The sequence below is a fragment of the Gymnoscopelus microlampas genome (genome assembly GCF_963454915.1).
Source record: "Gymnoscopelus microlampas genome assembly, chromosome: 1".
In the NCBI taxonomy this organism is placed as follows: Eukaryota; Metazoa; Chordata; class Actinopteri; order Myctophiformes; family Myctophidae; genus Gymnoscopelus; species Gymnoscopelus microlampas.
The window spans coordinates 24,872,972-24,896,396 of NC_139962.1; the positions used below are offsets into that span (position 1 = coordinate 24,872,972).

The 23,425-nt window shown below is 40.9% G+C and overlaps 1 protein-coding gene across 1 annotated transcript; it reads left to right on the forward strand.

Annotated features, from left to right (window-relative positions):
* The first annotated feature begins 2,189 nt into the window (after positions 1-2,189).
* On the forward strand, positions 2,190-23,323 carry pkd1l3 (polycystic kidney disease 1-like 3). The gene is made up of 25 exons (XM_084058552.1): positions 2,190-2,457; positions 3,558-3,693; positions 3,785-3,900; positions 5,359-5,484; positions 5,950-5,975; positions 6,516-6,549; positions 6,733-6,824; positions 7,418-7,480; positions 8,012-8,170; positions 8,270-8,382; positions 8,604-8,727; positions 8,947-9,069; positions 9,869-10,091; positions 11,187-11,368; positions 13,302-13,532; positions 14,144-14,245; positions 14,747-14,925; positions 16,289-16,435; positions 17,039-17,241; positions 17,646-17,833; positions 18,192-18,327; positions 19,831-20,026; positions 20,325-20,541; positions 21,072-21,156; positions 21,838-23,323. The coding sequence occupies exons 1-25, from the start codon at positions 2,343-2,345 to the stop codon at positions 21,882-21,884; spliced, it is 3,363 nt and encodes a 1,120-aa protein (XP_083914678.1). The 5' UTR covers positions 2,190-2,342; the 3' UTR covers positions 21,885-23,323.
* The last annotated feature ends 102 nt before the right edge of the window (positions 23,324-23,425 follow it).

Genomic DNA, 23,425 nt, shown 5'->3' on the forward strand with positions numbered 1-23,425 from the left:
GCATCAACAACATTCAAAAAGGTGATTGTGAACCCCAGTGTTAAACATTTGAAATGCTAAAGCACAATTCATTATTGCTAGTTATTATAATAATAATAATAATAATAATAATAATAATAATAGATAGATAGATAGATAGATAGATAGATAGATAGATAGATAGATAGATAAGTAGCCCTGAAACATCATATCATGACAGTCATGACGAAACTTCAACCTGATGTTTGCACTTTTTCCATTTACGGCCCGTACATCTACACAAACGTTTCGATTTCAACTATAAAGTGCTTAACCTATGGCCACGGACGTTCAAATTATGTACGGTCCCTCAAAAATACCCGTATATTCCGTGTTGTTAAATAAAAAGCATTTTAATCCAATTGGCTGCCATTTTCTCACAGAGTTATAAAGTATCAGAGTGCAATACACCTTCCAACCGATAGGGTCAGGTAGTAAAAGCATGAAGAAAATGGCCACCAATCGGATTTAAATGCTTTTTTATTGAACAATACAAAAGATACATGTATGTTTAAGGACCCGTACAGAATTTTAACATCCGTGGCCATTAAGTGAGCACTTTATATTTGAGATTTGAACGTTAATGTAGATGTACCGAGTGTAATGGAAATAACGCAAAAAAAGGCTGAAGTTCAGCCATGACGCCCGTGACGGAATGCGGAAGTAATCTTGAAATGACGTCAGGGGCTTGGAAAAGTCAAAGAAATGTCCCGTTCTCAACAAATACTCATCGAAAAATTACCAAAATAATATGGAAATGCTCAAAATATTGTTGTCAGGTTTTTGTGGGTGGTGTGTGCTCTGGTGCATTTCAACCAAGTCTCTTAGCTCACGTTGTGTGTCAGTCCAATGTATTATCAATGGAACGACTAAGAAGGCGCATGCTGCCTTTTGAGGAATTCTATGAATGTCTATGAGTGACCCTGGAAGGCGCATATTATCGTCGGGGGCGGACTTGGACGACACATACTGCCTTCCTGGGGTTCTGGCAAAAAGGCAACATGTGCCTTCTTCGGGGTGAGACTGTGTTGGTTCTGCAGGCTTATATAGGCATGTAGAGCACTTTGATGGTGCCTGACCCTTAAGGGATTTGTAGGTGAGTATCATTCATAAACCACATGCACAAATACACATGTCCATGCACTACACAAACATATGTATGTACACACACGCACACGCACACACACACACACACACACACACACACACACACACACACACAGGTAAAGTACATGGTTACATACACACAAGCACGTGTATGCAAACATTAATCTACAGTATACAGGCACACGAGACAGACAGAAAGAGACAGATACATTGAGGATGAGATGGTCTCACTGCAGCATATGTATGAGACTATAGGAAAAGAGAAGTGTATTTAGTATTCATGCTGTTTAGAAGTGGACTACCACTTCTAAGGTTTAGAAGTTTATTCCTGTCATTAGTAATTACTGTTATTACAGTAATGGTGCAAAGAGAGCCCCTTGTAACAGAACATTTTGTCATCTTTTGAACTTTAATGGCTTGGTCAGATCCTCTCAACATTGTATTTCCACAGTTGCACAGGAAAGCCAGGCTGTGTGGCAGGCTGACAGACAGAAGGATGGTCAGGCAGGAAATTATAGCTGTCACAAATGTACAGCCATATTTCATAGATTGACAGCTATATGAACAGGAAGTCAGACACATACTGTAAAGGCACATGCTGTAAAGACATACAGTAGACACATGTCTCTGTATGATGTTCTCTTGGAATAGCTTGTCAGCCTGTTTTGTTCATAAACCGCTATCTCAATCCAAGTCTACAAATGTTCTTCATTAAATATTGTTCAGGTTGCACACAGTGTACAACAGAGCTGGAAATAAGATGTTCAGCGTCTGAACTTGGAAAAAGTGAGCTTTTCATTTGCATCTTGTTTGAGTGTCAGCTGTGATTTTCCTAATGTAGTACGAACATATGCACAGTTTTTCTTGAGAAAGCACTCTTATTTGCATGAGACAGACAGAAGCTAACCTTGGTTAATACGCAGTTGCCATCGCAGCCTCAGTGCCTGCAGCAGTATGTGTTTTTGCTTATAATAATAATAATCATGGACTTGTTAATTCAAACATGTTTCATTATGGGAATGACTCTTGGATTTCTATCTATTGCAGAAGGTTCTGTACCCTGCACAGATTACGGGGATGAGGCAATTTACGATATTTCTGCTCTGCAGTTCAGACATGTTTTCGGAGATCTGTGCTATGAATTTACGCACGGACCCAAGACTTGGCCTCAAGCCCGGAGTGCCTGCAGACAACGTGGGGGAGAGCTCCTGAAACTGATGGACTGTCCAGTGAAACGTTTCCTCCAGGAGTTCACACGAGAAAGGAACACTGCCGGCTTGACCTGGTGGCTCGGGGAGGGGGTTCTGGGGGTGTACAAGCAATCCAGCCCCGGTGAGTGTACAGCAAATACAATGTCATGCAGTGGTGGAAAAAGTACTAACATTTTGTACTTAAGTAAAAGTATCAATACTGCAATGTAGAAATACTCTGTTACAAGTAAAAGTCCGGAATTCAAAATGTACTTGAGTAAAAGTGCAAAAGTATTGGTATCAAAATGCACTTAAAGTACTAAAAGTAAAAGTACTCATTGTGCAGAATGTCCCATTTCACAAGTTAAAATTGTATAAAAAATCTTTTGAAAATAGCCGATCTACAAGCTCACAATGCGTCGCGATGCGACGCATTGTGAGCTTGTAGATCGGCTATTTTCAAATGGACGAAATATTTATAGGACTGAAGTGGTTAGTGTGTTTTGTAATAATAATCAAAGTCTACAAAGTAACTAGCAACTGAAGTTTTCATATGCTTTAATGTTATATTGTTCCAGTTCCAATCGTGTCTGCTCATTTCTTTGTGTCATCACTCCCAATTTCACTTGTTCATCCTTTATCGTGTGAGTTCTCTCTCCTGATTGGATACAATTTGTATCCCGACCTGAAAATGCATTTTCTGTTTACGATAGAGCTTGATACATGGGGAAACCTGTTACTGAACAAATATTCTATAGCAATGAGTACTATCAGAATCTAGAGCTATTTAACACTTTTTCACTAAGGAAATATACTTACCCTACCTTTAATTGTCTGTTATGAGGACACCACTTGTTTGTCTATGTACAAACTACTCTCCAACTGGGAATTTAGATAATGGTCCAGAGATGGTGTGTAGAAAGTTTTGTGCAGATTTATCAAAAATCCTAGGATGAGTGTGAATTGTATATATGTTTTTAACTACTCAAAATGGCTGAAAATCTAAGGGGCAGAGCTCATGGGTCACACTGACAGATGTGTACCTCATGAATAGAGGCATACAGTAAGTGTATAATTTCCATAGTTGTAGGCCAAATGAGGCAGGATGACATGCGTCCAAAGTTTGCATTTTCAAACGATTGCTATTGCGCCCCTCTTTGGCCTTTTGGAGAGTGAAACAGTGCTTAAACAAATCTAACTCCATCTACTCCTGCCTGTCTTGTCCACCTATCATCGTAGCAGAGCTGACCTGCTACACTTTGGACGGCCGAAACTATCGGGGGAAGGTTGCCAAGACACTCTCTGAGAAAACCTGCCAGGCCTGGTCGGCCCTAACACCTCACAATCACAGCCGCACAAAAGAAAACTACTCAGATGAGTAAGAAGAACCATCTATCTAGCTGTCTGCCTGCCTGTCTGTTGGTCTGTCTACTACCTACCTACTGTATCTACCTACTTGTTTTTGTCAGAGGCCTGGATGAAAACTACTGCCGTAATCCTGACGGTGCGCGGAAGCCATGGTGCTACACCACTGATCCAAAAACACGCTGGGAGTTCTGCGCGGTCCCCAGATGTGGTGCTCCAGGTAACTTTGACCACTTAAGTTCACAACAATTATTTTATTGATTACTTTTAGGAAATGTCTGCTTAGGATGAATAACAAACCCTCATCTCTCTGTGACTCACTGTACAGTTAGCAGAGAAACTAACCATGAGTTCAGCCAGCTCTCGATGTTCCCTTGATTATAGTTTACTAGACCATACCCGTGGGGGGATATGAACACATGATCTGGCAACCTGGGAGCCAGCGAACATAAAAACGCTAATAAACAGCTGACATTTGATATTGAAAAACGGGCTTCGCTGTTAGGTGCACATGGTAATGGTCAATGGCTTTGTGCAATTTCGGATCAATTGCTCCAGCCGCTGAGGAGAACCGGGCAGAGCAATTTTGGCCTCACCAACCATGGCACCATGACAGAGGTTTGTCAAATTATAGGAGCAGGGCCGGATTTATAGTATAGGCCCATGGGCTAGAGTATTCTTTTGAGGTCCCCCTGCGCACGCGCAGGGGGGAAATTGCAGGGGGAAATTGTCAATGCATCGTTTTTTTGCAGGCTTTTTTCCTTTTATCTCGGGTTTTTGTTACTTTAATTCGGTAGGGTTACTTTACAATTTGATTTTTAGGCCCCCCCCCAGTTGGGGGCCCCTGGGCTGCAGCCCACCCTAGCCCAACGGTAAGTCCGGCCCTGATCACTGTCACCTATGGTTGTTGTCATTGTATTCAATATTATAACAAGGGGGGAAATAGTTTAAGAGCCCCACTAGTGGCCTCTAGAGGCTATGCTGCTCCTTACACCCAACCAGACCAAAGTGGGTTGAACTGACCGACATTGACATTGGCATATATATAGATATATTGTATTGTATTCACTGAAGGAGGCGCTAGAGCTTGAGGAAAGGCCCTAGGGCTCATCCTGCAATCTGCCTACTAATATGATTTTGAGTGTGCCAAGGTGACATTTTGGTCTCAGGATGCTACTAGATGCAAGGTCACTGGGTGAACTCAAATGGTTAGGATGCAGACAGCATGAATGTACTTGGCAAGTTTAATTTGGCTGAAGGGTGGTAGAGGAAAGGTCATGGGGTCACTAACACCAGCAGGGTTCATCCTCCAGGAAGCATGAAGGCACTGAGCATATTTCATGGCATGGAACAATCGTCAGATTGTGAGATATTTTGGCCTAAAGAAGATGGAGGTAGAGGAAAAGCCAAGGGTTCCCCAAAATCAGTAGAGTTCATGAAGATGTACAGACAATTTCATTCAGACAGCAGTTTATGAGATATCTTGACTTGTTTGGGAATTCAAGTGTTGGACGGACTGACATACCAACCCACATTGTCAGCCTCACAGCTAACCTAGAGTTCAGCAACAAAAATAAACTTACAATAAATTAACATTCATCTGTGTGTGTGTGTGTGTGTGTGTGTGTGTGTGTGTGTGTGTGTGTGTGTGTGTGTGTGTGTGTGTGTGTGTGTGTAGTGGTTGAAAACACAACAGAAAACAATGAAAATGTTCCAGTCCTCTGCACACACATGAAGCTGGATCCCCTTAAGCTTGTCACCACATCTAACTGTAGCGAACAACATGGCTATATCTGCACCCTGGGTATGCAAAACCTTTGTCCCTTCATCACTCTTTTGCATACAGTACATCTGTGAGATATACTTTACTGCACTGGTTCTCAATGTGGGGTACGGGGCGGGAATCCCCAGTGGTCCTTGAGGGGGTCCCCAGATAAAAATGTATATAGTTAGGAAAAGAAATGGACACTTACGGGTCTGTAGCGCTGACAATTTACAAATTGAACCATATGGGTCCATTTGGTTCCATTTGTACTGAGTTAAATTAACACAAGATTATACAGTCATTGTGAGAATCATTGTTGTAATGTATTTCATGATTGACCACTTCCTAAGAATAGTGATCAAATATCCATGTCCCAAGTTAATAATAGCTTAATTTTTTACTATAATTAATAAGGTATACAGTATGTTACCTTACCTAGAGCTGACTGTGATGTGTGATGCCATTCAATCCGCTATTTAAGGCACTGTATTGTTTTTTTTACAGGCTTCCGTTTCTCCTCAGACAAAGAGGTGAGTGACATTACAGAATAGTCCTTGGACTAGAACATCAGACAGAATAATTCCACATGCATTTGCTTGCAAAACGCAGACATAGCCTACATTTCTGTACTGCCACACAGCGGATGCTGATGTAATGTAATGTAATGATGCAGTGATGTAATAATATGCAAACAGTAGGAAATGCTAACAAATAAATAGCCAAAAAGAATAAAGTCAATAATCATTTTGGCCGTAATCGTGTCCAGGGAAGTGTCTGTATTAGAGATGGCATGCACCTTTGACCTTAGCCTAGAGAGGAAGTGTGTGTGTGTGTGTGTGTGTGTGTGTGTGTGTGTGTGTGTGTGTGTGTGCGTGCGTGCGTGCGTGCGTGCGTGCGTGCGTGCGTGCGTGCGTGCGTGCGTGCGTGCGTGCGTGCGTGCGTGCGTGCGTGCGTGTACAGTGTATGTGTATCATGGACTGGAAGAAAGAAATAGGTGTGAAAAGGTGGAATTCATGGTGAAACCAAATGATGAAACATGTTCACAGCTTACTTTTTATTCACATTCACAGGGTATAAACCAGCCCAAACATGCATTGAAATCTCGTAAGTTAGAGTTTGTCTATATGAATATATTTAATTTTATGATCCACCATAGTCTTTATGAGTTTTTGTTACTAATGCCTCTGTCTGTCTGTCTGTCTGTCTGTCTGTCTGTCTGTCTGTCTGTCTGTCTGTCTGTTTGTCTATGTTTTGCACCCTTTCCCTCCACACACATATATTCCTCAGGCTTTGCGAGGGATATCGACAGTGCCGGCACATCTGATCAATCACTCCTGAGCATGAGTACGCTAGTAGATGATATTGACAAACTTCTTCAGGTTAGTGATGTGTCTGATCATTTCAACTACATGCTTTCACATCGTATAGATCAGTGGTTCTCACACTTTTTCATATCAAGGACCCCCAGTTTGATATGTATTAGGGTCCATTTGGACCCATTTGTACACTTTCTGAGTTACAGATCTGTAACGGTCAATGTGGTTCCTAACTATCGGTCATTTAGCTGGGGACCCCCTGGAACCCCCCCAAGGATCTCTGGGGGTCCCCGGACCCCACTTTGAGAAGCACTGGTATAGGTCACATGGACCCTAGTGTTCCTACTCATCATAATAAGTGATAATTTGGTAATAATGGGCAAACATTCTGCAAAAATAACGTGTCATAACGTCATAAGTGTTCCCGCCCGGTCACACCTTACAAATGAAGTGGTTCTACACATTATGCAGTAATTAAATAGACAGTGAAGAGAGTAATTTCTATTTGGGTAAACATAATTAATACATTTATTTAAAAAAATAAATATGTTATAAAATGGACCCATGTACCATTGCACACTGTCTGAGACTGAGGATTTTGCTCATGGGTGTATCATGCTTCGATGTTTCTATACTGATGATGTTTTTTGAGACAGGCAGCAGATAAAGAATTGTTGCGCATGGAGCTAAATGCAGGCGAGCCCACAGACGCAAGCAGGGTGAGTAACATTACTTTTGGCACCTATAAAGAACGGCGAAAGTACCATATACTGTGTATCAGATCCCTGTCACAATCCGATTAGAATCAAGATCCATCACTAATCATGATTACAAAACGGATTTTGCTGTTATTCATTAGGTCCTCTCATCTGAGCTCATGCATTATGGGCTGTACTCACGCTTTTTCACTGTGAACCTTTCTTCACACAATATGTTTTCTTACAACCAACCAGCACCTTGCATAGCTATGCATGTTCGAAGTGTGTGTGTGTGTGTGTGTGTGTGTGTGTGTGTGTGTGTGTGTGTGTGTGTGTGTGTGTGTGCGCGCGCGCGCGCGCCTGCCTGCCTGCCTGCCTGCCTGCCTGCCTGCCTGCGTGCGTGCGTGCGTGCGTGCGTGCGTGCGTGCGTGCGTGCGTGCGTGCGTGCGTGCGTGCGTGCGTGCGTGCGTGCGAGCGAGAGAGCGAGAGAGAGAGAGAGAGAGAGAGAGTACGTAAACATGACACTAATCTTGCCTACTTTACCCATAACAGGATAACTTCATTAAATACCTGCTTGAAGGCACACGAAAAGTTCCTCCACAATCTATTGTACAAAACAATGACACAATAAGCCATATTATCAACTGTACAGGTGGCATCTTTATCCTCTCAATAAAGAAATGTGACGCAGCAACAAACCCAAACTCCAATGTAAGTTCAGGCAAGAATGTGTGCAAGAACTTTCAGAAACACAAACACAAAGCACACTCGAAGGTTATTTGATGTTTTTGTTCAATTTTTCCTTTCCAGTCTTTGTTTGAACAAGTATTTGAGATTTACCAAGCAATCAGCATGCTGGTGGCTTCAGCAACTAACCAGCCAATTGTTATAAAACATGCAATGGGAACCTTTTACCAGAGCAGGTCAGTCATTTTTTATTCAGAAAATCAATCACTTTCCATTCTCAAAATGGAAACATGCAATTTTACCGAAAACTTTGCATAGATAAATTGGGTGAAAGATTCTGTTCCTTTGCATAATCTTTCTAAGGTACGCCTTTGGGTCCATTTGGTTACATTTGTACACTCTCTGTCTGGAGTTAAATTACTGTAACACTGTGTTGTGATATGTTTCATCCTGCCAGCCACACACCAGCTGACATGGACCATCTAGTGCTGGGCTCAGAGGAGGATGGCGTGGTCATCAAGCTCCCCTCATTCTCTGCTCTCCAGTCACAGCTGGGACAGTACGAGAAAATCAATGCCCAGGTCTGTATAGAGCAGTGGTTCTCAAACGTTTTCATGTCAAGGACCCCCAAATTGATATGTATTGTATTTGGTCGCAGACCCCCATCTGGAACAATTTTGTATCAAGAAACTCATACAAGATAATACATTCTTCCAAATGTTTCATATTTTCAAGATTTTATCATTTTTAAATAACAGATCTACAAGCTCACAATGTTGGTATTGGGTGGCTTCTCTTAGGTGACTACTTTTACCAACAATCCCCATCCATCAGATGACAACATCTCAGGAATCCTCATCAGTCTCTTACTTAACGACGGCTCCTCTGAAATCAAGCTCACCAACTTGCCAGAGATGATAGAGGTACAGAAATGACTAGAAATAATTATGTTGATCCAGGAACATGTCCCACGGCGGTACGAATATGTGTTAGCAAACACAGAGGCCATTGTGTATCATAGTGCTGTATTAATAACATGTAAAAAATATAGCCTACTGTAATATGCCTACTGTAATATCTGAAAAACATTAACATTTTGTGCCACCTGGAATTAAACAGGAAAGAACCATTAGAAAGAAAATCGAGTCTACTTGTATTTCCCTTATTCTCTCCGCCAGGCCGAAGGCGAAGCCGAGATTATGATTTCGCCCCTGTCCGTCAGTCCGTCAGTCCGTCCATTTGTGTGTGTGTGTGTGTGTGTGTGTGTGTGTGTGTGTGTGTGTGTGTGTGTGTGTGTGTGTGTGTGTGTGTGTGTGTGTGTGTGTGTGTGTACCTCTGCCCCAAAGTTTTCACATCAGCCTTTTATAGCGCCACCAGGAGGCCAATATTTGCAAAACACATTTTTTGATATTACTCCTTTCATTCTGTTCAAACATCACGCAAATCAGTACACATTATCTCTATAGTCATCATAAGTCATGTGATCAAGACGGATCTGTCCGATTTGTCATATTCCATCCTGATTGGCTAAGATTGACTTCTACTACCTGGCCTGGCGGAGACCTATTTCTTTTTTTAATCTTTTACAATGTTTGATGGCTACAATAACATTTTGATTCTATAATTTAAAAAAAACATATTTTCCAAATGTATCCTCAGACTGCAAACATTAGGCTAATTAGAGTAATTGATGCTTAAGCCTGCATTTCCTCTCTTCCACAGATTTTCCTGCCTCGTACAGGTCCTCCATCACTTACCAACAGTACTGCTGTGTTGAAGAAGGGCGGCCCACCAGTACTGACAGCATTCAACATCACAGACGCTAATGTGACACTCTTCTTCAGAGTGGAACCCAGTTTCAATGTGTCCCTGCTGATGCTGCTGTCCCCATGGGCTACTGCTAATGAGACCAACTACACCAGCAGAATCATGCTCAATAACACGGGTAACGATACAACAGAGCAGTGGTGGAAGAAGTACTCAGATATTTTACTTAAGTAAAAGTAGCAATACCGCAATATAAAAATACTCTGTTACAAAATATGCTTAAAGTACCAAAACTAAAAGTACTGAAATGTTTGAAAATAGCAGATCTACAAGCTCACAACGCCTCGCATCGCGACGCGTTGTGAGCTTGTGGATCGGCTATTTTCAAATAGCCTATGTATGAAATAGGGATAAAGTGGTTAATGTATGTTTTATGATAATAATTTATATCTGCAAAGTAACTAGTTACTCAATTTTTCAAATAATTGTAGTGGAGTAAAAGTATAATATTTGACTCTGAGATGTAGTGGAGTAGAAGTAAAAGTATTGAAAATTGGAAATACTTAAGTACAGTACTTGAGTAAATGTACTGAGCTACTTTACACCACTGCAACAGAGGTGTCATTTCAGAATAACTTACGCCGTACTTCTTTTATAGCAAAAACAGCTGACCAAAAGCACACTATCTGCTATTTTCGCTATTTGTGATTCTTTTTTTTAAGTGAAAGTGGTTCAATCTTTGTGTTGGTTTTATGAATACTGATTCTGAACCAATTAAAAGTATTGCAAAGAAGTTTTGACTAAATAATAACTTGATCTATTCGAACACTGGTTCTTTTGTCCATCTTCTGAAAAGTATTTCAGTATTAAAAGTACTTGGGCATACAGCAGTGATATGCACAGATTTCATTATTTTGTAATGAGCATTCCCTTCTTAAGCTATTTTTGCTATTTATTTAAAAAATAATGAAATAAAATAAAATCCTTGTCAATGTATGGTTGACAAGAAAATGTGACGTGTCATGTAGAGGGGCGGGCGTGTATTGAGATGCAATCGACATGCTGATTTAAAATCACATTATTTTGCACACACACATGCTAAGGAGGTGGCAATTGCCATCCCCTGCATGTGACCCAAAATGACGTACCTGCTATACAAACGTCAAAGAACGGACATAACACAGCAGTCTCCAGTACTCTATTCCATCACCTCATTCATTTGTTTATTCACTGCAGTGTGCCATATTGGATTTTGTTCTGTTGGCCTCTGCAGGAGGTCATCGATGGATGCTGACCCCTGAGATGTTCCAACAGACCAGAGGAATATGGTACATCAAGACCACCGTCCTCAATTACAGCCGGGAACAAGACGTGACCTTGAAGTTCACCTCGTACACCAGCAAGTGCTTGTACTGGGACACAGAGCGGAAGGTCTGGAGCAACGCAGGCTGCAGGGTGAGGGGGAAGCCTGTTAAGTAGGCTAGATGTCTGTTGGACATTTTATTTTATTGTTCTACTTTGCCTGTAATCTGCAGTGGTGGAAGAGCCACCACTACTAAGAAAGTTACCAATAACACAATGTTACAAGTAAAAGTCCTGTATTCAAAACCTTACATGAGTGAAAGTAAAAAAGTATAAAAGTACTTATTATGCAGGATGGCATAATACTTGAACTTTTTTTTTTTTTTTTTTTTTCAAACAAATTTGTCAAAACCTTTTGAAAATAGCAGATCTACAAGCTCACAACGCACACATCTTGATCTATTTTTGAATAGATATAAGTCTAGTGGGAAGAAGGGGCATCATGCACCCCCTGGAAATATACTTCTAATCAGTGTTTCTAGATTGGAAAATATTTTTACAAATCAGCCAATATTGCACTTGTTTTTTCACAATGAAACTATTCTTAAAGTGATCTCATGTAGGCCTACCTGTGGCATGCTGGTGTGAAAACGAGTGCTGCCATTACAATATTATCACATTTTATTTTTTTTACCAATTATTATTATGCCAACTCTTTTTGCCATCTGCAAAATAATAGCTTTCTTCACCAATGTGTTCATAAAGGTGTCTTCTAACACCTCTCAATTACTTCCAACCCAACTACCCTGGGGAGGCAATAAAATTTGTGGGAGGTAATCAAACTTTGTGGGAGGCAATCAAATTTGACAAGGCCTGGTGTGAAAAGGCCTGGTGTGAAAAAAATGGAAAAATATAAATTGGCCAATATTAGCTTGCGGGGCGTCTAACGGTGCTGGATGCATTCCAACCATTCGTTTTTAGTAACAATGACTCCCTGGCCAGCTAATTGGCCATGCCTACGTTTCAGGGGGCCTATCCATCAAATTGAGGTGGCCATCATTTTCACTTTGTTGAGAGGTATATTTAGATTCTTGGGGTTCCTAAAAAGTCAAATGATAAATGGGCATAATTTTTCATTAACTTTTTTGTAAATGACAGGTTTATGATAAACATCAGAACAGCAGAAACAACAGAAATTCATCTATTACCATGTGGTGCAGCCATCCCCTTACCAAGTGCATGCACTACTGATTATCCGTTTCTTGTTCCCCACTCCAATGATGAAGTAGGTAGGTGTCCTTGCATAGCTGATGGTATGGAATGGAATGGATTCAGCACCCCCACAAACCTCTAGTTAGACGTCCCACAAGCTCATATTGGCCAATTTATATTTTTCCAGTTTTTCCACACAGGTCTTCTCAATTTGTCTCCCCCAAGTTTCCCAGAGCAGAAGCGTAGCCAGCACTGGGCAATGCGGGCAGTTGCCCACCCAGTTGAGCCCTTGCCTGCTGCTAAAAGACTGCTTATGAACTAGCTATTGGTGAGAAATTATTGAATTATTGCTCTATTCGGCTAAAAAAGTTGGTATAATAATTATTGGTAAAAATTAGATTATATTGTAATGGCAGCACTCATTTGCACATCAGCATGCCACAAGTACACGTGACCACTTTAAGAATAGTTTCATTGTGATCCTTGACCCTCAAAACATAGGTCTAGACACCTTATTTGTTCAGTTATGTGCAATATTGGCTGACTGATAGTAAAATAAATGTTTCGATAATGGCGGCACTAATTTGCATATAAATGGTAATACGGGACATTTTGACAACTTTTTAACATACTTTTTCCAGTCTAGAAACACTGATTAGAAGTATATTTCCGGGGGGTGCACGATACCTCTTTTCAAATAACTGGTTTAAAAAGTACAATATTTGCCTCTGAGATGCAGTGAAGTAGAAGTATGTATAAAGCATTGAAAAATGGACCTAAACGTAAAGTAAAAGTACCTAAAAAATTGTAGGCTACTCATAAGTACAGTACTTGAGCGCGTCTTACTTTCCACCACTGGCTCTGGTTGTTTCAGGTGGGGGACAGAACCACTCCAAACCAGACCCAGTGCCTGTGTAACCATCTCACACTGTTTGGAAGTTCTTTCTTTGTGATGCCCAACTATGTGGACGTGTCGCGTACAGCGGAGCTGTTCTCCACCGTGTCTCAGAACTATGTGGTGCTGGCCCTGCTGTGTGCTTTCTTTGGTTTGTACCTGATCACTCTACTGTGGGCCTGTTTTGCTGACCGCAGGGCTCTCTCCAGGGTGAGGTTCTTTATATTAGTGTTTTTGTTTGTGTTCTTTACTTTAATGTGTGTTGTATATTATCATCACTGTCGGGTGGAAACCTTGTATGTCCAAAGCCATCACTTTTCACTTTTCAGGGAATGGAAAAAGGAACCTGTGTTCAAATTAATCCAATGTAGTTATTATTTAGTCACAAGCTCTTGTTAGTACTTTTCATTGGTTAAATATTTATAATACACTTAAACTCTTTCAGTTTCACATTTCTTTTCCAAAAATAGCACAAAATAAAGTAGATATGCAAGCTCGCAACGTGTCACATTGCGAGCAAGCAATAGCTTGTTGATCTGTTATTTTTGCTACTTTTGAGTGACACTGTATAGTATGGTGAAGTAGGCCATTAGTTAATTAAATATGGAGATACAAGGTTTCTGCCCGACAGCAGCAATATAACTCTTGACTACTACATTATGATACGAACATATTTAGTGTTTCAATGTATGACGCTCTGACGCTCCCATACCCTCATGGTATGACGTAAGAGAGAAAAATGTATTCTATGTAAAAATGGTCAATGTCACCCAACACTGATATTTCTATGCATTGAATATGCTTTCCTGTTGCACCCTCAGAGGAAAATTACCCTGCTGACGGACAACCATCCATGTGCTCAGTATAACTACCTGCTGGGGGTTCAGACCAGCCACCGGAAGAACGCCGGTACCTCTGCCAACGTAAGAGGCTCCACGCATGGAGCAGAACATGGTTCATTAATTGACCATTGTGTACCATGATTTCTTAACCCATTAAGACCTGAGGCGATTCTTAGAAATGTTTTCTAAATCCTAACAGTTTTTTGAAAGAAATCGAAAAAATAATGTTTCAAGATTTTTCAAAAATAGCAGATCTACAAGCTCATGAGCTTGTATATCTGCTATTTTTGAATAGCCAAAGAAATCTAAAGTGACACAGATGCGTTACAGGTCTTAATGGGCATATACACTGTAAAATCCTCAGTGTTCATTTATCAATTTGTAACCAAATTGACCTCTAAGTGTCCCTTTGGTTACATTCGTTCACTCGTTCACACCAAGCCCAATGACTACAATGATAACTATGAAGATATCATTTTAAAGATCATTCTAACTCAAGTGGAGGGTGAGGTCCACTCCACAACTATGACAAATGCAATGGTGAATGCGATTCCATCAGAGTGCTGTCCTTGCCTCCTTCAGGTCACGGTGAGGCTCATAGGCTCGGAGGGAGAGAGCGGGACGCATAACCTGGCAGACCCCGACAAGCCTGTGTTTGCGAGGGGAGCAGTGGACATGTTCCTGCTGGCCACACCTTTCCCACTGGGGGATCTGCACAACATTAGGCTACAGCATGACAGCTCTGGAGGCCATCCCTCATGGTATTGTAGTCAAAGCATAACTGAATTAGCAAGGGAAACAGTGGGTCAGTAGTTTCAGGCCTCAGCTCTCCGCTAGATTACTTTGCTAACTAACATCTTCTCATGCACTTTTTTTTTATAAATATCTTTATTAGAATCACGTAGAATAGACATTTTAACAAGTTGGCAGTTAGACATTTTTTCATTTTCTCCCTTTCCCCAACCCTCCCCCCCATGTTATTGCTGTCATATTTTCCGAAATGCTGTCACAAATCGCCGTCCACCAGTCACACATCCCAATAATAATTTGTTTGATTATTATCATTTCTATTATTTATGTATTTTCAGATTCAGAATCCGTTTCATTTGGCACATCACGGTTTTGCAGGTGTAAAGCCGTGGGTAAAACTATTTTTATCGTGCACGTTCCATCATTTTGTAGTATTCTGTGAGAAGAGGGAGGACAGAGGTAGAGTGAGGGCAAAGGGAAAGAGATAGAAAACAGGTTATATATACATTTAGCGTAGCCTATGTGAAAGCAGGTATATACAGTATATACATGATATTTAGAACGTTTTGTATGTGTGCAGTTTGAAACGTTAGCACCATATAGGCCTACTGGTGGGGAAAGGTAAAAAAAACAACGACACATATTTCACCTCAGGCAGGTGGTGTTCATGTCTTGTTTGTTTTCTTTTTTTTAATATTATGAAATACACAATATATCCTAATCATAAAGGCAATATTTCTACTAACTTACCCTGATTGGTATGTTTAGTTTAGAATAAACTGGGGCAAGTTGAGCTGGATTTGAGCTTTGTGGAGAACATAGGGTGTCTGAGGGCTGTTTAAGTTGCGTACACACCATCATTTTGAAATCTAAAATTTAAAGTAGCAGCTGTAGACTATATTTAGTTAATACATAACCTATTTATGGAGAACAGGTGGTGACATTATCCTCTCTCAACAGGAAATCTTGTTGACTAATCACAGCAATAACTCAAAATGTCAGGCTGGCCTCATCACTTAACACTAGGTTGTTAGTGCCTGCCTCCAAATCTCTCTCTCTCTCACACACACACACACACACACACACACACACACACCCACCCACCCACCCACCCACACACACGCACACGCACACGCACACGCACACGCACACGCACACGCACACACACACACACACACACAATCGATCGATTGATTGATCGTTAAAATAAAAAAGAACATGCTCTGGAAATGCACACGGCCCCACCTATATGACCACTTAAGTGGTCAGATGGGCGGGCCGCGAACACAAGTGGGCCCGCAGGTTGGGAACTGCTCTTACATTATAAATATATGCAGTCATGTGACGTGTGGTGATGGTGTCTTCCTTTGTTAGGTACATCAACAAAGTGACAGTGCAGAACCTCCAGACGCGACAGCTATGGCACTTCCTGTGTGACTGCTGGCTGAGCGCCGACCGGGGCGACGGCGTCACCAAGAAAAACTTCAACACTGCAAAGCAGAACGAGATTCGGAGCTTCAGGTTGTTGCACCAGTTTAACAATTAGAAGCAACTCTCATAGGAGTGGAAAAAACGAAATAAAGTTACCACCATATCGTTACCATTTTTCAACTTTTTATGATTTTTCATAAGTTGATGCCCCTACAAAAGTAGCATGAATAGCAGATCTACAAGCTCACAAGGCCTTATGCATTTTGAGCTTATGTAACTTTTTTTTATGAATAAAATAATTTTGTCCAATCTGTATGGTAGAGTATGTTAATACAATATAACTTATACAATTGGGGTGGTTGTATTTGGTCTCCCTGCTCTTCCATGTCTCACCTAGACACAGGATCTGACAGAAATTTAAATTTATCCTTTGAGCAAGCACCACCTGCGAAGGAAACCGGGTTCAAATCCGGGGTAGAAGAGGAAAGTTGTATAGTGCAGCTTTAAGTCTGTGGGTTTTACAAATCCTGAGCTAATAATGAAAAGTATTACAAAGAGGTTGTGACTAAATAATAGCTTATTTTGGTCTATTGGAACACTGGTTCTTTTGTCCATCTACTGAAAAGTAGCTGTTTTGGACTGTTATTCACAGAAGTCAGTTTTAGTAACGAGCATCCCCTTCTTTTCAATCAGGAATATCTTCCATAGTAGAACATCGACCGGCTTCAGGGACGAACACATCTGGCTGTCCATTGTGGACCCTCCGTGGCGTAGTCCGTTCTCACGTGCCCAGAGGGTGTCCTGCTGCATGAGCCTGTTGCTCTGCACCATGGCCATCAATATTGCCTTCTGGAACATTCCTGTAGACCAGACCTCCCCAGTCCTCTTCTCCATTGGTGAATGAACGACTGAATTACAAATGAACGACTTTACTGAATTACAAATGAAACATGTTGACCTGCTGAAGAGCTAGTAGTGTTGTGCTGCACACTGGTAGCTCTGTAATGATGAGTAATGTTACTGTAATACAGGATAGCTGTGTGTGTGTGTGTGTGTGTGTGTGTGTGTGTGTGTGTGTGTGTGTGTGTGTGTGTGTGTGTGTGTGTGTGTGTGTGTGTGTGTGTGTGTGTGTGTGTGTGTGTGTGTGTGTGTGTGTGTGTGTGTGTGTGTGTGTGTGTGTGTGTGTGTGTGTGTGTGTGCGCGTGCGTGCGTGTGTTTGTTTGTGTGTCAATGTGGCCTGGTACTGTAGGTAGAGCATGTTCTATTCACACTGAACAATTGTGTACGTATGCCTCCACAGGCTCACTGCAGGTCAGCTGGCAGGAGATCATGGTGGGGGTGGAGAGTGGACTTCTCATGTTCCCCATCAACATCCTCATTGTCACCATCTTTCGCAGCATCAGACCTCGCCTCCCCTCGCTGGTTAAAAAGAACAACGAAGAACAGAACTTGAAAACCTGCATGGTTACCATATCAACCATTCTGAAGGTCTGTGTGTACGTGTGTGCTTGTAGAGAGCAAACCACTGAGCCACTTAACCACTTACAAGTAAATAAAGCACGCATATTCTAAATTATATATTTAAAAAAAAAAGCTGATCTACAATCCGATCAGAGAGTTGTAGATTAGCTATTTTTGAAATATTTTCAAAAAACATTTTTTTCCCAAAATTGAGTTTAATGTTATGTGATCATGACAAATTGCACTTGTATGCTTTGTCCTCTATATAAGCTGAAGTAGTTACAGGCAAGTGTGACTTTTTTGTAACTGTTTCTTTGCCTTATATATCATATAATTATGTGTACTCCCACAGCCCTTTCGCATTGTGTTGTATTTTATTTTGTAGGAATTTGAGGAGCTTGTTGACTTGCTCAGTGTAAGTCAGAGGAACAAGGTGTTCGAGCTGAGGGCCAGACTGGAGTCAGCCTCTGATCTCTGCCCTGCACTGGACCAGGTCCACGAGCTCATCCGTTTAATGCAAGGTACTCTCCTCTGCAGGCCATGAATTTTCAAAACATTTTATTTACTGTATTATTTATGTATGTCTATGTTCTCGATTTTATATGAGGACCACAATGGAAACTAGAAAAAGTGCTCCTTGGGGCACAGGTCTCCGCCAGGTCAGGGAGGTTATTGTGGCCTCCTGGTGGCGCTATAATAAGCCAATGTGAAAAGGGTGCCATTTGTTCTTAGGGCTTTCACAGCAAGCGGACACTGCATTCATGATTTGAGGCATTTTGTTCCAAAAATGTGTTTTGCTAAATTAGACCTGCTGGTGGCGCTATAACAGGCCAATGTGAAAAGGGTGGCATTTCGGCCTAGTGGGAACGTGCTCGCAAAATTTGCATTTTGTTTAAAACGAACCAATCCTGCAAACTTTGGAAGCCAATCTTAGCCAATCAGAATGGAATATGGAAAATCAGACAGATCCGTGTTGATCACATGACTATAGAGATACTGTGTACCGACTTGCGGGATGTTTGGATAGAATCTGTAGGAGTAATATTTTAAAAAATGATTTGCAAAAATCTGACTCCTGGTGGCGCTATTACAGGCCAATCTGAAGAATTCGAGGCAGAGGTTCGGCTTTGGCATCCAGGGAGTGTGTGTGCACAGTTTCGCAGCGACCGGGCCAACAGTGCCGGAGATTAGCTGCTCACAGACGGACGGACAGACGGACAGACAGGGTGCAAAACATACTCTCGGCCATGCCTTTCGGCTTGGCGGAGACAATGAGTCTCTGCCTTTATTATATTTCTATACCCTCAGTTGTGAAAGTTGCTAGCAATTCAATAAATCAAATCAAAACTAAATAAATCAAATCAAATGAAAGGCATGCTTTTATTAGTGTAGCACATGAAAGACACCCTATTCTATGTGTGTTATAGTCTTTATTATGTCATGTAACAGGGAAGACTCAAAAACATACAGATAAAAACAATAACTCATAGTAGTCTGGACTATCATTAGTACCCACTCGTACAAAACACTAGCTCTTTGGCACTAGCTCAGTTTTAGATATTTATACATGATGGTAAAGCAGAGAAAACCTTACAATTTTCAGTCAGTGTAATAGTGCTGAAGTAAAAACTGAATCTAACTGAACCAAGATGACACGGCTCATTCTTGTGTAGTCCCAGAGTACTGTACTTTTTTTTTTATTGTATTTCTGTAGACTCTTTAAAGTATCTGCTACAATTAAGTCTGACCACAGTTTACTGCTGAACATTGGATTGCACCATACTCACAGGTTGTGGACCACTTTGCCACGGATACCAGGACTGCCGAGATATACAGTCATTTTTCTCCCTGCCCTGGACCACACAAATAAAACCTTCTTTATTCTTCTTGATTCTTGAACCCTAACCCTAACTGAAGTTTTTCAAGTTCTCTTTTTCAATAACTAGAGTGAACATCGATTAACTGACTTGAACTTGTTTGTTTTGTCTGTCACTGTTGTCTGTACTACTGTACTGCTGTTTCAGGGGAGGCTGAGAGTGACCCCCATTGGGTGTACTGCAGCCAGTTCATCCTTTCCTGTCTTTCACACCTGCTGCTGTGTCTGGAGAGGCTGGATGTGAAGGCCTTCCCCAGTCCAGAGGAGCATCAGCAGGCGCTCAACCTCACCAACCTGATGCTTCGCAAAGCTGAGATGGTCTACAGCAGTCACATGGCCTACTGGTCTGCACAACTCATTCTACACAGTCATTTAAGCCAGTGGTTCCCAACATTTTCTGGATTTTCCCAAATTTTAAAGAAAAATTGACATTATTTTTACATTGGGTTTTCTTTATATTAATTTTATATTATCATTGAAATCGTAGTATTTTGCCAATTATTTTGGGGACCCCTTGCAATATCCTCACATGTCCTCAGGTTGGAAATCGCGTACTTAAGCATAAAATTACACTCGCATTGGTCCTTCAACCCTGACTTTTCTCGCTTTCCTTCTCCTCTCTCCATCACTTCTGTGTTCCAGCCCCTCTCCTGTGCGTAAGAAGAAAAGGCCTTCAGGGTGCTCACTGCCCTGGTGGTGTGTGTTCCTGGGTTGGTTCCTGCTGCTGTCAATCAGCGGAGTGTCCACCTTTTTCACCCTGCTCTACGGCTTCCAGTATGGCAAGGAGAAGTCCATCCAGTGGGTCATCTCTCTGGGTCTCTCCCTCTTCCAGAGCATCTTCATAATGCAGCCACTCAAGGTAGGCATGGTAGACAGACTAGACACATGAATTAGAATAGCATTTTTACGTGCACTCGGGTGGCGCAGGGGTAAAGTACCTGTCCTCCACCGCAGAGTCTAGGGCTTCGATTCCACTGCGGGGCGTTCGGCTTGGCTGAGTGTCTATACGAACACAATAGGTGTTCGGGGGGGGGAAGCCACCTGGGAGGTAGATATTTGTCACTGCACTCAGCAGGGAGTGTTGAGTGAGAGGAGTAGGAAAAAAGTCTCTACATCCTCCGGGCGGGGGCTCGAGGAAGCAGTGGGAGGAATTAATTGGCATGACGACAGAATTGGGGTGAAAAAAAAGAAGCATTTTACGTTCTTTGAATAGCCATGGTTTCATTCACTTCATTCACTTTTGCTTGTTTGCTCGTTTTAACTTGGAAAATCTACTCTATTCTAAGTTTGATAGCGTTCCTTGAGTACATTTTAGTTGTTTTTTTATTAAAATACTGGAATACGATGGTGTGTTTATGTTACAGAATTCCACCTGTGTTTGTCTCGTAGGTGATAGGTGTGGCCATCTTCTTTGCCCTGCTGCTGAAGCCTGTGGTAGTAGAGGAGACTGAAGAGGCCGAGCAAGTGCTCTTAGGTAAAAACACAGTTCATTCAAAGACAAAACATCAAACAACGTTAAACCTCGTTCTCTAGGCCTGTCACAATTATTACATAATCACCTAATAACATTTCTTTTTTAGATAATCACAATTATTTTTGAAACATTTTCAAGAATAGGGGAAATAGCAGATACACAAGCTCACAACGCGTCACATTATGAGCTTGTAGATCGTCTATTTCCACTATTTTCTTTATTTGGAAGGTATAAAATGATTAAATATGGCCTATTTTGTATATTGAAGGTATTTGTCTTATCTGCCCTCTGCTTCTTTTGTTTACAAAGCCTAAAAGGCAACAGAATTTTTATTTTGATTTATATGTTGCAATGTCCAATGCCCAAAACACAATTAAATCGTTAATCGCAATTATTTGTATGACAATTGATTTGTCAAGTAAAACTTCATGATGGTGACAGCCCTGCTGGGAGTTCCTTAACAACATAAGCACTGCCATTCGTAATTTCATGCTCATTCTTCAATAATGACATCAGTGCATTTTCTCCATTTAACTAGAGGCAAACAAATGTCTGAAGGCTGGCACAAACCAGCCTTCAGACTTTTTTTTGCCTCTAGTTAAGAATCAATAATTAATACAAACCTCGTAACTTTCCACCAGTCAAAGTCATTCTAATGGCATGGTCTTCTCTTTTTAATAGAGCAACGAGGCAGGTGGAGACAGTACTCTGGCAGGGATGGAAGCTGAGGATGCTCCACATAGCTGCAAAACCTTTCCACAGAGCTGCCAATCCTGATGTCCTGGCCCCCTTATACACTTCTCTGCACTGTTACATAACATGGGAGACTTATTAATAAGCAGAAATGGCCCGCTCACTCACAAAAAAAAAACGATTGAGCCTCTTTGGATGCAAAAATACGTGATTTGTATTTACATAGTGTAAATGTAAGAGATTAATAAGTGACGGTAACATCCCTTTTTCACATAGTCACTTTTTTTCCCCACACTATTTTTGCATCAAAGAACCTCAATTGTTTTTGTCAGTGTGCAGGTTTTTTTCTGAATACATTGGACTATTGTGCTGGACTCTTGCACCTGGCCCACTCCTTGGTAATCCTTGAGTCAAGAGCTCAGACTTTTCTATATTATATTTACAGACCTATTAAATCACATATTGTAATGTGTTGTGTTGTATTGTATGAATCTTCTAATGTCTAAGAGCCTCTGCTACTGTAGCAAGATAATGTATTTAAAGGGGTATTTCACTTTAAAACACTTCTGGGGTCATTTAAACATCTATTTCAGTTTTTGAGTGCAACCCAAGCCGTTTTTAAGTCGCTTGATTCAATATTTAGATATTTGGTATTCATTTTATCAGACACGCTCCCCTCCTATATTAACCGATTAAACTTCTAAATCTGTTTTAACCATGTCAGACTCATTGAAAGCACACGTCCCTGGCTCCTGCTTCTGGTGAGACTAATATTGTCCTCCTAATGCATGAGGGGGCTGTGTTTTTTTTATTACTCTTTTTATTTATTAATTTCATGCTTTAATTGTATTACATTTTTTCATTTAAAGAAAAAAGTAATTGAAAAAACACGGTCCACTCATACATTAGAAGGAATATCAGTCCCCAGAGGCAGGGACATGTGTTTTCAATGATTAAAATGGAGTTTGGAGTTCAATTTGTTTAGCCTGGGACAAGACGAATCTGTCAGTGCAAAAAAACAAATGCCAGTCTGGCCAAGCAAGGCTATTTGTTTATGTAGGAGGAGGGCGCGTGTCTGATAAAATTAATATCAAATATGTAAATATTGAATCATGCAACCTAAAAACTGTCTGGTGTGCACACAAAAGCCTGAGTAGATGTTAAAAATTAGTTAAAAAGTTGCTAATCATTCAAATGCTAAATATATGTATCATTGAAGATGTAAATCAGTGTCTTATTGAAACAACTAATTTTAAATCCTGTTCATACAGATAACAGCTGTGGACTACTGGAGCATCTTAATTATGGCAATTATACATTCTTTACCCATGATACAGTATATGAATCATTACTAAAAATGTAGTTTATTTTTTTCCCTCCAGTATTTACAACAAACACAAATATAAAGTTTACTACAAAAACAATTTGAAAGCTTATTTCACAGTCATAGGCTGTTACTGTAGTCTTCTACCCTGTTCCCATTAAAAAGACAGAACAACCATGACAGAACAGAAACAGAGCCAATAGCTGTACATCATGGGGTGTTGTGCAGCACTGTTTGATTCCACACTGAATG

What these genes read in the sequence shown, in the direction of transcription:
- pkd1l3 (XM_084058552.1), top strand. Translation starts at nt 2,343, where the DNA reads ATGGACTGTCCAGTGAAACGTTTCCTCCAGGAGTTCACACGAGAAAGG. An exon ending in GTTTCTCCTCAGACAAAGAG is followed by an intron (nt 5,976 to 6,515) that starts GTGAGTGACATT and finishes TCACATTCACAG; the next exon opens with GGTATAAACCAGCCCAAACA. An exon ending in AGCAGTCACATGGCCTACTG is followed by an intron (nt 20,027 to 20,324) that starts GTCTGCACAACT and finishes TCTGTGTTCCAG; the next exon opens with CCCCTCTCCTGTGCGTAAGA.